Source organism: Babylonia areolata, chromosome 24 (genome assembly GCF_041734735.1).
Source record: "Babylonia areolata isolate BAREFJ2019XMU chromosome 24, ASM4173473v1, whole genome shotgun sequence".
Lineage (NCBI taxonomy): Eukaryota > Metazoa > Mollusca > Gastropoda > Neogastropoda > Buccinidae > Babylonia > Babylonia areolata.
In genome coordinates, this window is record NC_134899.1 from 4,143,394 (window position 1) to 4,158,830 (window position 15,437).

A 15,437-nucleotide genomic window follows, 5' to 3' on the forward strand; every position below is an offset into this window, starting at 1 on the left:
TTTTATTGAATCTTGAAAATGTTTCGATTTACCAGTCTACCAACCCTTTTTGTAGCCATTTCTGCAGATTTTTTTTTTCTGCTTTTGGAAAACATGAACATTTAAATGTTTTTCCCAAATGTTTAGTCATTGTTTACATTGCAGCAATTTCGATGCTTGATGAGATTAATTAAACTAATGGAACACATTTGTTTGTTTGTGTGTGTGTGTGTGTGTGTGTGTGTGTGTGTGTGTGACATATTTTAACACTATGTGAAACACACCTGTTTTTGTTTTGAATCAGTGTTTATATTGTATGGCAGTGTGTTTAAATTGGATGTCTTGAATAACTGATTTACTGTTTGCATGATGCATGTGTTTGTTATTTGATGTATTTGGCACAGGCCCATGCAACATTCAGTTTGACAGTTATGATGAGGGCTGATTACTTGCTCAAGGATATGGATGGATACTGATGGGTTGTTACTTACAGTTCAGGCATATGACCCATGGACAGTGCCTTCTTTTGATTTCTTGTGATCCTTTGATCTCTTCCCTCAGAAATAAGTCCAGTTGTGGCAGCTCCACTTTCTTAGCGTGAGATGTGTTTGACTATCTGTGTATACATATGTATGTGTACATAACTACATGCATGTTTCTGAATGTGTATTTGTGTGTATGTATGAGTGCGTGCGCGTGCACATGCGCCTGCGCGTCTGTTTGTGCATGTTTGTGTTTGTGCGTGCCTATGTGTGCGTATGTGTTGAGGGTAGTTGCCATGTATATATGTATGTTCAAATGTATATATGCATTGAGTGTGGGTGTGTTGTGTGTGTGTGTGTGTGGGTGGGGGGGTTGAGGGGGGTGTTTGTATGTGTGTTCCTGTTTTCACACAGTGCACAGTGTGGCTTCTGCTCAGGCAGGGGAACATGTGACATGGTGTTTGCCGTACGCCAGATGCAAGAGAAGTGCCGTGAGCAGAACAAGGAGCTCCACATGGTCTTTGTAGACTTGACTAAGGCCTTTGACACGGTGAACCGCCATGGTCTGTGGAAGATCCTCCTAAAGTTCGGCTGCCCAGAGAGCCTAATCCAGCTGATTGCGTCATTCCACGATGGTATGCAGGCGAGAATGCAGGAAAATACTGACATGTCGGATCCGTTCCATGTGGTAAATGGAGTGAAGCAGGGCTGCGACCTGGCAGCCACACTGTTCTCCATTCTCTTCTCTGCCATGCTGATTGACGCCTTCCAAGACTGTGACCGCGGCATCTACATCCAGTTTCGCACAGATGGCAAACTTTTCATCTTGCGGCGACTCCACGCCAGGTCCAGGGTGTTTGAGGCACTGTTGAGAGAGTTCCTCTTTGCTGATGACTGCGCGCTCGCTGCATACACCCATGAGGACATGCAGTTCATTATGGACAGGTTCTCAACCTCCTGCAGGCGCTTTGGACTCACCATCAGCCTCAGCAAGACCGAGTCCATGTACCAACCAGCTAGCTCACAGAACGCCAGCGCCTCCCCCTACCGGCAGTCAAGATCGATGACTGTCTCCAAATTTATGCTTTCTGATTTTATATGGCACCAAGCAATATTCCACAGTCGTGTACTTTCACCTGTTTCTAGCGAGAAAGAATGGTAGGTATACAACCCAAGCCCTGTCCTCAAACCCTGGCAGTTAATTTCAAACACAGTTCCGTGTGCTTGGGACTGTTAGCTAAATACCAATGGTTTCTTTGCTTTAATTAATACTGGCATATAGAGTGGCATATGGGCAAATAGAAGGGAGATCTTACACATCAGAAACCCATCATTGTGGAGAGTCAATTTACAGTCCACCTCCAGACACGCCCTGTTCATTCCGTATCAATAATACCTTTGACCCTGTGGACGTGGGAAGGAGTTACATAGGAAGTAAGCCTCGACACGAGGCACTCAACAATGAGAGTCAGGCGACGAATGGCGCACAATTTCACGTGCTAGCGCCTATCTTCTGTCACAGACTTAACTCTTCAGCAGCATTACTTTACAAACATGGAGTCATGTGCACAACTGGATTCCCACCTGAGTAGAGCTGACTGACAGCTGTCACTGAGCGCTCATCATTCATTTCCCGTGTCATTCAGTCACGTTTTACCCCGGCGCGCGCGCACACACACACACACTCACACACACACACACACACACACACACACATGTAACATTTACGTGTATGACCGTTTAGCTTATCTACTCTGCCATGTAGGCAACCACACTCCATTTTCGGGGGTGTGCATGCTGGGTATGTTCTTGTTTCCATAACCCACCGATCGCTGACAAAGGGTACAGGGCATTAAACGTTCGTATTCAATCTTCTGCGTGCATATGGCCACGAAGGGGGTTCAGGCACTATCAGGTCTGCACACACGTTGACCTGGGAGATGGAAAAATCTGCACCCTTTACCGCCAGGTGCGAGTGGGGTCAAACTCAGGAAAGTCCGGCAAGAATCCAGCGCTGTGACCATGTGACCACCGTACCCGTGTGATAATCATGCTGATGTGTTCTCTTGTCAGACTGCGTATTTCTCCCACTGGCATCGCCTGTCTAGTCGGTCGTTTCACTCTCCCACGCAGGCTGGATGGGCGTTGACATCGCATGCATTGTTAGTGACATGGACAGTTCTGCTGTGAGCTGAATGTGTCTCTCCTAGCCAACCCTTGGTCAGCTGTGTCTCCATGCTCCATGCCCACTTCTTGCCACCCCACGGGCCTTTGTGGGAACGACTTCTACATTCTGTGCCCACTGATCCTGTGGCACAATGGTTAAGACGCTAGTCTGCGTGTCGGTAAGGGTCTGGGTTCGAATCCCGCTCTCACCCTTTCTCTCAGGTTTGACTTGAACTGGAAGTCATGTGTCAAATTCTGTGAGAGAAATCCACTTTGATAGCTACACAAATATGCACTCAAGGCCTGACAAGCGTGTTAGGTAATGCTGCTGTCAGGCATCTGCCAAACAGATGTGGTGTAGCGAATATGGAATTGTTCGAACGCGGTGATACCTCCTTGAGAAACTGAAACTGATCCCGTACCTCTTACGTCCACATGTTACAAATCCACGGCAGTGAACACCCGTTCTGATACCAATGGCATGCAAAGGAAAGAAATGGGTCGATCGGTTGTCAAGTTGTTGCGCTGTATTTATAGTATCAACGTGTGTGACAGTGCTGGCAATATTAAATATTGATTTTTCCACATACTTTTGCTTTTCTGCACACACACGCGCGCACACACACACACACACACACACACACACACACACACACTCGCGTTCCCGTTCCCTCTTGACGCAGTCACACACACCACTTGAACTGCACAAGAATGGTATGTGGGAGAGGCACGTGGTGGCGGGGAGAGGGGTGTTGAGGGGGCGGGGAGGGAGACCAACTCTTTACGTGATTATTGGACAGGGTTTTCTTCTGGAGCCACCCTCTTCCCCCACACCACCCCTGCCCGCTTCCACCTCCTTCCCCACCCACCCCGCCCCCTCAACACCACAGCCACGTATTCCTGAGAAAACAGTCGACACTTCCACAAATTGTTAGGTACCGGTTGTTATGTTTTTTAAGGCATGTTTATAGTCAACTATGATGTAAGGCGCTTTGAGCAGCATAGGTGCTGGATATCGCGCCATAGAAAAACTATGTATTATTATTATTATTATTATTATAACCACCTCCCCGCAGAGCAGCGGAGCTAAACTGTGTCATGAAAAGCATTCATGGCTGCAGCTTTGGGTTGCGTGGGTTGTGGTGACATGCTGTGTGCATGAATCACCACACACACATACACCCACCCACACACCCATCCACTTCTACACAATTTGCCAGGGACAGCACTCACATATTGCTATGTGTTCTTTTCAGTGTGCTAAGTGCACACTGCATGCGTGTCCTTGTCTCGGAATATCTCTGACTTTCACTCTTTATTTTTGTTGTGAGCTTGAGTGTTTACTCCTTTGTATTTTTAAACAGGTAACTGACAAACCAGTCAAACAGGTTCCCCGCCTGTCTCTCCATCTCCTTTCAGAAGACTCTCAATTCACTTGAATAGTATGGGTCTTTTGCACTTCTCCTAACACAACCTTTTTGCAGCAGATGTTGAGAAGTGTATATATCGCTTTGGCTACTTTTTGGAACAGAAACAGAACTGAAATTTGTTGTCTGTTCGTCAGTTTTTCCCCACAACAGTTTTCCAATCTGTGATGCGATCTGGTATGAAGGCATAGGATCATTAAGATAAACTGTTTACCTTCTTTTTTTATCCACACTGTCAAGGCTAAAACTGTCCTTTTGTCCCGTTGTCTAGCATGCACGATTTGTTCGAAAGAAAACAGAAAAAGTTACATCCCTTCTCTATCAGAAGAATTGAACATTCGTATTCGTACCCTAGCTGCAAGACAAGAGGAACTTTTCATATGAAAATCAAACCAAACAACAAACAACTAAACAACAACAACAACAACACAAACCAAGCAGCCAGCTCGTCCATCAGCCAACAAGCAGTCACCTCAGCAACCAGACAACAGATAGTCAGCCACACTCTGAAGCCATTTATTCTAAAAGTGTCACTGCAACATCGACAAGCACATAGAAAGTCACTTATTGTGCATGATATACATACATCAAAAGGAGAAACAGAGGAAAAAAAAAACAATAAAAAAAGCAAGCTGCTGGTGTATACTTACATATAAAACAAACGTGTGTGTGTGTGCGCGTGTGTGTGTGTTCCTGCACACATGTGTATGTGTGTGTGCGAGTGTGTGAAAATTAACAAATTGTTTCCTTGATGTCATTCCTAACCTTCAAGCAAGTGTGCAATGGTAAAATTAATGATGAACTGAACATAATCTGACAATAAAGTGTAAGAATTCAAAGGTCTTGATAAAAATGATTTTTTTTTTTTGGAAAGACGTGTTGCCAGCTTATTTATATAATAAAACTATATGCAGTCTACATAGATAAAACAATGTCAACATTCATTCTGAGCATCTGCTCAATAATTCTCCAACAAAATAGAAAAGAAACTATGATATTTTTTTCATGATCAGCAAAAGGAAGGCGTTAGACAACAGCAACAACAGCAACAAAAGCATGTGAATCCCCTTGAAGATAACAGACTGCTGTCTCCAGAAGAAGAGCAAAAATATTCTTGGGCAGAACAAGGTTAATATGATTTCAAACACCACACTTTTGTAACCCATGAAAGATCCAGCAGATACAGACAGAAGACATTACAACATTGATTCAGTCTTGTGGCACAAAAATGTTTGACACAAAGCCTACGTATATCACACCAAAACCATCACCAATAAAAATGAAACCTCACTAAATGCTTGTCAAATTCTGGATAAGGATATTTGGCTATAATCTCAGTAAGACAACATGGTCAAGAGCAAAAGAAGCGCCTAAAGCAATTAGTCTTACATTGGGAAACACTGCACAATATTCACACTACAAATGTCATGTGAAATGAAAAGAAAGTTGACAAAAAACAACATACTGTCATGACACAATGGATTCTATTGGACATTTTCACTATTACTGTCCAGTTAGAGTCTGAAAATCGGAGCAAAAACCTACATAGAAACCGGCAATGATAATGATTATTATTCATTAGTCTGTTACTGGTATATTATTTGATAATAAAAAAGCTGTAATGTATTGAGGGTAGATACACATACATAGATTATATAATCTTAATTGTCAGAATGTGCAGCAGTGTTCTAAACAAGAAGAAAAGCCTTCGTAGCTGTTGCAGAACAACGAAATCCACGGTGGAGGGGGAAGGGGGATGGTTGTTTACCTGTACATAATAATCCAAATGATATTTTTGCACACCATTAGAAATGAGTAATTATTGAAACAAACAAAACAAATTAAGCACTGAAAATGGAGCAATTTCACCTTAAGCAGCCTACACCGACCACCATTCCATTGTTTTATGATCGTAATAAAGATGCAACAAAGTTTCAAACTTTCCGTCTTCATCACAACGTTGTTGTCTCCAAAGATTGGCGGGAGTTGTTTACATGGAAAACATTGATATGCGCATGCGTCGTGCAACTTCAAACTTCGGCTCACGTGGCAAAGACCTGTAATTCAGATTTGTTACCTTATAATGTTCGGGGAAACTGTGCAGTATGTGATGGGGACTATGCACAAACCTGGTGGCCTCATCCATCAATTGAAAGCACGATTCTGATAGTAAAATGAGTTCAGGCCAAATAGCTGCCTTCGATTGAAATGATCGATACGTCCATCCTGCTGAATTCAGTACCAGTCAAAATATTCGAATGGATTCGTCATAACCTGTTACAATTAATCATCAAAATAAAATAGACTCTCAGAATTTGCAAAAAATGTCAATCTGTTTACCGGGTTACATAATTTTACTTTCTTTTCATCTTTTTTCCCCCACTGTTGTGTTTATTGATATGACTGAGTAAAGTCATGTTTGTAGGTCAGATTATCTTGTTTCTGTTTCCACTTACTTGTCCGCTGGGTTATGTATATAAAGAAAGGGAGTGAAAGAGATAGATAGATGTGTTCCTGCACACATGTGTATGTGTGTGTGCGAGTGTGTGAAAATTAACAAATTGTTTCATTGATGTAATTCCTAACCTTCAAGCAAGTGTGCAATGGTAAAATTAATGATGAACTGAACATAATCTGACAATAAAGTGTAAGAATGCAAAGGTCTTGATAAAAATGATTTTTTTTTGTTGGAAAGACGTGTTGCCAGCTTATTTATATAATAAAACTATATGCAGTCTACATAGATAAAACAATGTCAACATTCATTCTGAGCATCTGCTCAATAATTCTCCAACAAAATAGAAAAGAAACTATGATATTTTTTTCATGATCAGCAAAAGGAAGGCGTTAGACAACAGCAACAACAGCAACAAAAACATGTGAATCCCCATGAAGATAACAGACTGCTGTCTCCAGAAGAAGAGCAAAAATATTCTTGGGCAGAACAAGGTTAATATGATTTCAAACACCACACTTTTGTAACCCATGAAAGATCCAGCAGATACAGACAGAAGACATTACAACATTGATTCAGTCTTGTGGCACAAAAATGTTTCACACAAAGCCTACGTATGTCACACCAAAACCATCACCAATAAAAATGAAACCTCACAAAATGTTTGTCAAATTCTGGATAAGGATATTTGGCTATAATCTCAGTAAGACAACATGGTCAAGAGCAAAAGAAGCGCCTAAAGCAATTAGACTTACATTGGGAAACACTGCACAATATTCACACTACAAATTTCATGTGAAATGAAAAGAAAGTTGACAAAAAACAACATACTGTCATGACACAATGGATTCTGTTGGACATTTTTACTATTACTGTCCAGTTAGCGTCTGAAAATCGGAGCAAAACCCTACATAGAAACCGGCAATGACAATGATTATTATTTCTTAGTCTGTTACTGGTGTATTATTTGATAATAAAAAAGCTGTAATGTATTGAGGGTAGATACACATACACACGATTGTATGCTGAATTCAGTACCCTTCAAAATATTCTAATGCATTCATCACATCATGTTACAATTAATCATCAAAATAACATAGACTTTCAGAATTTGCAAAAAATGTCAATCTGTTTACCGGGTTACATAATTTTACTTTCTTTTCATCTTTTTTTCCCACTGTTGTGTTTATTGATATGACTGAGTAAAGTCATGTTTGTAGGTCAGATTATCTTGTTTCTGTTTCCACTTACTTGTCAGCTGGGTTATGTATATAAAGAAAGGGAGTGAAAGAGATAGATAGATAGACAGATATATATATATATATATATAATATATATATATATATATATATATATATATATATAGATAGATAAATAGATAGATAGATGTATAGATAGATAGATAAATAGAGAGAGAGAGAGAGGTAAGAGGTGAGAGACGAACAGTTAGACAGGCAAACATATTAGACACACACTTATGGTTGCTTTAAAGATAAGTCAAATGTAAAAAATAATTAATTAAAAAATCTACAAATTTCTGCAAAGAGGTCAGCCATTAACATAAAAGCCAAAAATTGTGTTTAAAGATAGAGAGAAAGGGAAAAAAACAGAACAAAAAAGGATAATTGAGTTAAGAAGAAGAGAGATGTGGAGCACAAAAAAGACCAAAAAACAAACCAACAACAACAATAATTCTAACTTAACCTTTAACCAGGACGTTTTATCTCATTTTCTTTCGAACAAAAATATTCCGTGACTGATTCTGAGCAAGAGTGGCAACAGACCCACAAGAAGAGGGCGAGATGATACAAGTGTTGGAGCCCATTTCTGTTTTCTCAAATTTCCTCAGTGTTAAATGTCACTTTCTATGATTTCTGATTTTAGCGAGTTTACTCGGCCCCCTGACACCTCCCCCTCCCAACCCTTCTGTTCATGGAAATGGTCTGAACGTACAAGACAGTAAGTGCTTCCGAGTCAGGTGAAGAGCAACAAAGAGGCAAGGAACGGAGTGCATATTAACCATCCTTTCAGTTAATCTGTCAGTGATGCAGAAGTGAATGCCTCTCGGGTCATCGCACTGTGTGCATATCTCAGACAGTTTCTTTTGTTGTTGTTGACCTTGCATTGCACATGACATTCGGTTTCTTGTTGTGGTTATCACTGTTTACATAGTATTGTGCATCACTCCGTTTCTTTTGGCTGTTGTTGGTGGGTTTTTTCTTCTTCGTTTCATCGATTTCCATTATTCACATGGTCACTTTAACGTAAATGGATACACACTCTGTTCAGTTTTCCCCTAGATTCATTCAGGAAGTATGTAGTATCAGTCAGACTGTTATATCATTCCCACGTTGCTATGCTGTGAGCGTTCTGCTGGCTGCTCCTGCTTCCACTCTCCCCGTGTCCTGTTGTGATCACCTCAAAGGTATCGGGAAAATTCACAATTTTTTTTTTTCCTTTCTTTCTTTCTTTTTTTTCTTTTTTTTTCTTGTGGGGCCTCCAACTTCCTCTTTTTTCCCACTTTTTTTTGTTTTGTTTTTTTGTGGGGCCTCCATCCTCCTCTTTTTTCCCACATCTTTCTTTTTCTTCTTTCACAAACTAATATTTACCTTTCATGCACCACTTTCCACCACACACCTTAACTAATCACTTTCATTCTTTCCCCTATCGTCTGGCGCAGCAATTGCCCCAGTGTGTCTTGAGGCATGCATTTTAAGAATGTTCGATGTCTGTGTACATTTGCCAGGGTTTCTTTGATGTTCTAGTGTTCTGATGTATGCATTCTAAACATGTATGACAAGTGATTACATCTGTCTGGATTTATTGTTGCCCTAGTGTGAGTTGTTTGTTTGATATTGAAGCTTTTCTGCCATCCATCCTCTCTCTCTTCCTCCTCTATCTTAACCCAATATATAAACAAATAAATAAATAAATGAATAAAAGATAAGTCATCTGCATCATAACAATGGACCGACCTTATCTTCCCATTTAATGTTTACATTTGTTTACATTTCAGTGGTTTTGTTGACCTAGTGCATGTATGTAACAGTGTATGCGGAGTTGGAAGTGGCTGGGCACATCCCTTCCATTGAACACTCCCAGAAGGCGCCGTCCCTTGCTCAGTCGAAAGGTAAGGCGAAAGCGAACAAGGGATAGCTAGGAAGAGTGGTCATTGGAAAGGTTTAAAGTGGCAAGAAATTCACTCCCTTCCCAGCAAGGGAAAAAAGCCAATACTTGCCAGGGTATGCGTGTATGTGTGCGTGCATGTATATGCATATGCGTGTATGTTTTTGTGTGTTTGCGTGCATGCAAGCAATTTATATTATGAAATCTTACAAATGTTGCAATATCTAAGTTGATTTTCAAATATCATTGACAATGGTAATTTTGAATCAGTTTTCTTATATATACTGATGCACATTTTGGCAATCAGAAAAATATGATTGATTTGCATCAGTGTATGGTTCTGGGTCTTGTGTAGGACTGGTATCCCCAACAAAACATCCGTTTCAGACAAAATTACTTTTACATTATATTCAATTAATATGTATTGACTAATATATTCCCAAAATACTTTGACAGGCGGACAATAAAAAAAGAAATGCTCAATATAATCAGTTTCTTCTGGGCAGTAGGTACACCTTTGGTCGTCTTTCTTTCTCATTTTACACAACAGGATATTAGTAGGATAAATATTATGCAAGATTTTCCATTGCAATACTCTTAAACGTGTTTCTTTTGAACATAGACGGGGAATCTTCCATATTTTCTTATTCAGATCTACACCAAATTTATGATTCGAAAACCTGATGGCACATGGTATGGAGTAGTTGTTATTGCACAATACTAAAGTCTTTACAAGTGAGTAATTTCTTACCACAGAAAGGAGAAACATTTGACAGGTTGATGTCAGACCTCTCTTTTTCATCAATTACAGAGGTGAACTGTCGAACAGCAGCAACAACAACATTGTACTCTAATATTCTTGCTGGGGACTCTCCGATTTTCAAACATATGTCATTATAGGTAAAAATGCCATGAGTATTATACATGTCTTTTACATGTTTTAACCCACCCCTGACCAAATCTGGAAAGAAAAGAACGTTTCCCTGATACTTTAAGTGTCTGTTGTTCCATAATAGGTTTAAATATGGTGTTTCACCTGCGTGCACATTAAGATCTAACCATGTTTGCAAAACCATACTCCAAAACTGAGAATTAACCAAGTGCAAATACTTAAATACAGTACTCTTTACGTTTGTGAAAAAAAACATATATTAAATACACCAAAATTAGCAAACATTTTCCTGGGTACATGAACCCATTTTTCGTGTTCTCCTGCACTACAAAGACGCACCACCCATTGCAAAAGAAACGCTGACTGCATTTGCCTAACATCAATCATCTTTAGCCCCCCCTGTTCAAAACGACTGCATACTACACTTCTCTTAACTTTCTCAAAAGCTTTTTTGTTGCAATTCTGTTTACGCCAAAGAAATCTAAAGAGTATTTGATTGATCGATGTAAGTACCTTTTCTGGAATAATGAAAGCCTGCATAATGTAAACAATCTGGGAAATAAGAAAAGTTTTTATTATGTTTATCTTTCCAATTAAACTTAAGTCTCTCTTTTCCCATGAATGAATAATTCTTTTGATATTCTCAATTCTGTACACCCAGTTCTCTTCTAAAGAGGACGCAGAAATATTGTTGGCGTAAAAAATGCCAAGAATTTTGATCTTTTTCCTCCAAAGAAATCCATAAAAAGTATCAGTACAATCTTTTTTACTTCCTAGCCACATTGCCACTGATTTATAGCGATTTATTTCAAGCCCTGAAAACGTAGAAAAATCTTGAAATATGTTTAACACGTGTAACATATCATGTTCATCCTGCAAAAATAAAGTAACATCATCTGCATACATAGCTATTTTCAATGGCGAGAACAAAAACTAACGGTGAAAAGGGACATCCTTGACGAATTCCCGATTGTACGAGAAAATACTCTGATATCCAACCACAGTATGTGACACAACTTTGAGTATTAGCCATAATTACTTTTACCCATTGAATAAAGTCGCTACCAAAGCCAAATTTCTTAAATGCACTAATAATAAAATCCTTTGAAATTCTATCAAATGCCTGTGAATAATCTATACTCACCAATAAGCCAGGTTTATTTTCTACATCTAACTGTTCAACAACATCATCAATGAGTCTTAGTAATGTGGAAACTTGCTGACCTTTGATATAACCTACTTGATCAGTACTAACTAAATCATGAATTACTTGACTCAAGCGAATGGCCAAAGTCTTAGCTAAAGGTTTATAATCACTGTTTGTCAGTGAAATGGGTCGCCAGTTTTTTAAATTGTTTCTTGGCAGTTCTTTACCTTTGTGTATCAATGTAATTACTGCCTTTCTTTGTGTTGATGAAAGTGTTCCTTTTGTGAAAGAATAATTTAGTGACAGTGTTAGTAAGCCTTTTAAATGTAGCCAAAAAACCTTTAGAAACTCAACTGTGATTCCATCGCAGCCAGGAGAAGAGCCATCATTCAGGCATTTGAGGGCATTTAGCAGCTCATGTTCTGTTATTGCACCCTCACAATCCTTTTTTTGCGTCTCAGAGATGCGTGGAACATCAGTGTTGGCCAAACATCTGTCTATATTTTCGGAAATATCGTTAGAAGGTATTTTCTTTCTATATAATTGAGAAAAAAAGTGTTTTTGTACTTTCAGTATTTCCGATTGCTGGGTTACTAATACATTATTTTCGTTTAGAACCCCTGCCATCACTTTGGAATTTGCCCTTGATTTTTCCAACCCCAAAAAGTATTTAGAATTCTTCTCGCCATCTTCCACCCATTTCACTCTAGCTCTTACCTGTGCTGCCTGTACTTTATGTCTTTCCATTATTTCTATCTTCAAAGCTAACCGACTACGCTCATTCTGGAGTGGAACAGATTGTGGACTAGCTGCTAACTAAACATCAATTTCATTCAGCCTGCCATACAGCTTTCTTAATGCATTTTTGTTGTTTATACTTTTGAGTTTACTATAATTTACAGAGAAATCTTTTATTTTTAACTTTAATAGCTCCCATTCAATTTGATAATCCGATCCATCCTTAATGCCAGAAACCTGCTCTATAATCAATTCATTCATTTTATTAACGTATTCTATGTCTTTCAACAATGAGTTATTAAACTTCCACAGTCCCGGTCCTCTTTCAGTATTAGCTAACTTCATAGTAACAGTGCACCCTCTGTGATCAGTAGAGGGCAAAGAGTGAATTTCAGATTCCAGTGTTTTATCAAATAAATCCGAATTTGTTAGTACATAATCCAACCTTCTGGCGATGAAAGGATTCTTCTTGCACCATGTAAACTGTTTTTCTTGTGGATGAAATAATCTCCAAACATCATATAAATCATTCTCTTTAATTTGATCATTGAATTTCTGAACGGTTGTTCCTGCATGTGGTTCCCCTGAAACAATGTCAAGGTCGTTATCTAAAACACAATTGAAATCACCACATATCAAAATTCCTTCGGAAGTAATGTTAGAAATAACATTTCCCAAGTCTTAAAAAAAAAAAAAAAAAAAAAAAAATTCTGCATTGTTATTTGGAGAGTAAACATTTATAACTGCTATCGTCTTATCTAATATTTCTACTTCCACGGCCAGAATTCTTCTTGAATTGTGCAAAATAGTATAGTTTTCAACATAATTTTTCCTAAACAAAACGATTTGTCCTGAGCTATGTGCAGTAAAGTCACTACAAGCAAACTTCCCTGCCCCCCATTCTTTTTCCCATTGTTTACTCACTTCTTGTGCTATGTGTGTTTCTTGCAGACATATAACATCGTATTTTTTATCCTTTAGATACCTAAACAATGATTTCCACTCTCGCCGTGTCCTGTTGTGATCACCTGAAAGGTATCGGGAAAATTCACAATGTTGATGGATTCACCACGTGGCCCAGTCATTCCAGATTTTGCAGCTATCAAAACAAAAGAGGCGAACAAGTCATTTCCTTTTCTCCAACAGTTTCTTTTCAATGTCAATCCATGGTATGAAGTTGTGAGTCACTGAAAGCGAACATTCATATCAACAGTTTGATCTGGATTAAGCTTAACATAGTGATTTCTAAAAGGAAGGACAGCTCTTATCAATGTGCACAGACAGCAACAGAGGAAAAGGGTGAAATATTACTGGGAAAAGTGGCCACTCTGTGGTTTGTTGGCTGTATCAAAGAAATGGACGGACATACAGTACACAGGAAGGTCTACTTTAAAATCCAAGCCATCCTTTTGCGTACTTCCATGCTCCCCCAGCAACATTGACCAGTCCTGCACCAACATCTTCCATCCAGCCTGTTTCTCTGTCCTGGACAATATCTTTCTTTGTCTTTTCCATTTCTTCTTTCTCGAGCTTCAACCTTTCTTCTTCCATTCTTTTTGCATTTGCCTCCTGCAACTTCCGTTTTTCATCTTTCTGTATTCTTTTAGTTTCTTGTTCGAACCTGAGTCGTTCAAGTTCTTTTTTCAGTTCTTTCAGCTCTTCTTCTTCACGTCTGCATGGTTTTCTCTCTTCTTCTTCTTCACGTCTGCATGGTTTTCTCTCTTCTTCTTCACGTCTGCGTGCTCTTTCTTCTTCTGCTTTTCTATCTTCTTCTTCACGTCTGCGTGCTTTCCTCTCTTCTTCTTCTTCACGTCTGCGTGCTTTCCTCTCTTCTTCTTCTTCACGTCTGCGTGCTTTCCTCTCTTCTTCTTCTTCACGTCTGCGTACTCTTTCTTCTTCTGCTTTTCTCTCTCCTTCTTCACGTCTGCGTGCTCTTTCTTCTTCTGCTTTTCTCTCTTCTTCTTCACGTCTGCGTGCTCTTTGTTCTTCTGCTTTTCTCTCTTCTTCTTCACGTCTGCGTGCTTTCCTCTCTTCTTCTTCTTCACGTCTGCGTGCTCTTTGTTCTTCTGCTTTTCTCTCTTCTTCTTCACGTCTGCGTGCTCTTTCTTCTTCTGCTTTTCTCTCTTCTTCACGTCTGCGTGCTCTTTGTTCTTCTGCTTTCCTCTCTTCTTCTTCTTCACGTCTGCGTGCTTTCCTCTCTTCTTCTTCTTCACGTCTGCGTGCTCTTTCTTCTTCTGCTTTTCTCTCTTCTTCTTCTTTTATTTTCCTTTTGTCTTCAAGATCCTTCCGTTCTCTCTCAGCTTTTTCTCGTTTTTCTCTTTCTCCCCTTTCTTTTTCTTTCCTCTTTAGCTCTTCGATCATTGCTTCGATCTGTTCTTTCTTGGATTCCGTTTCTTCTAAACGCTTGCGAAGATCGTCAGCTTCTGCCTCTGCTTCTCTGTTTTCTTCTTCCATGACATCAAACAACTTTTTTAGTTTCGGATCTTTCATGATCCTCTCTTTGGTTCTGATGGTGACCCTTTTCTCCAGCTTTTCATTGACGACATTTTGTACCTCGCAGGTGTAAGGAACTTCCCCGTTTTCTTTCCACATCTTATCCACCATCTCCAGCAGGTCACCAATCTGCTTCTTGTCTTGTTTTGTGTTGTCGAAAACGAGTACTCTCTTGCCGCACTCTTCCAAAACCTCTTTGAAAGGTCCATCAGCTTTTTTCACAAGGCTTTGTAGAGTAGTCTTCTCCTTCTTCATCTCATCTCCTTTAGTGAAGATAATGATGACGTGTTTGGTGACATTAGGATCAAACAGCTCTTTCAGTTTATAAAACGTATCCCGTTCTTCGGGCGTGTACCGGACAGGCTGTAGGACATAGAGAATGGCGTGAAGCCCCGGATACATATTGGCTGAAGCCTTGATGATCTCATTGCCAATCTCCTCGTTTGTTTTCGTTGGATCAAAGAGGCCTGGAGTGTCTGCAATCTGCAACATAATTGTCAGAAATATATTGTAAATATCATTTTGTACCGAG

At 39.5% G+C, this 15,437-nt stretch overlaps 1 protein-coding gene across 1 annotated transcript in view; it reads right to left on the minus strand.

Moving 5' to 3' along the window:
* Positions 1-4,549: 4,549 nt before the first annotated feature.
* The window catches only part of LOC143298690 (uncharacterized), a 40,324-nt gene continuing 29,436 nt past the window's right edge, over positions 4,550-15,437 (minus strand). The window contains exon 3 of the mRNA XM_076611581.1: positions 4,550-15,388. Within this exon, the coding sequence (XP_076467696.1) occupies positions 13,802-15,388 (1,587 nt within the window). The 3' untranslated portion in view covers positions 4,550-13,801. The remainder of the gene's footprint in view (positions 15,389-15,437) is intronic.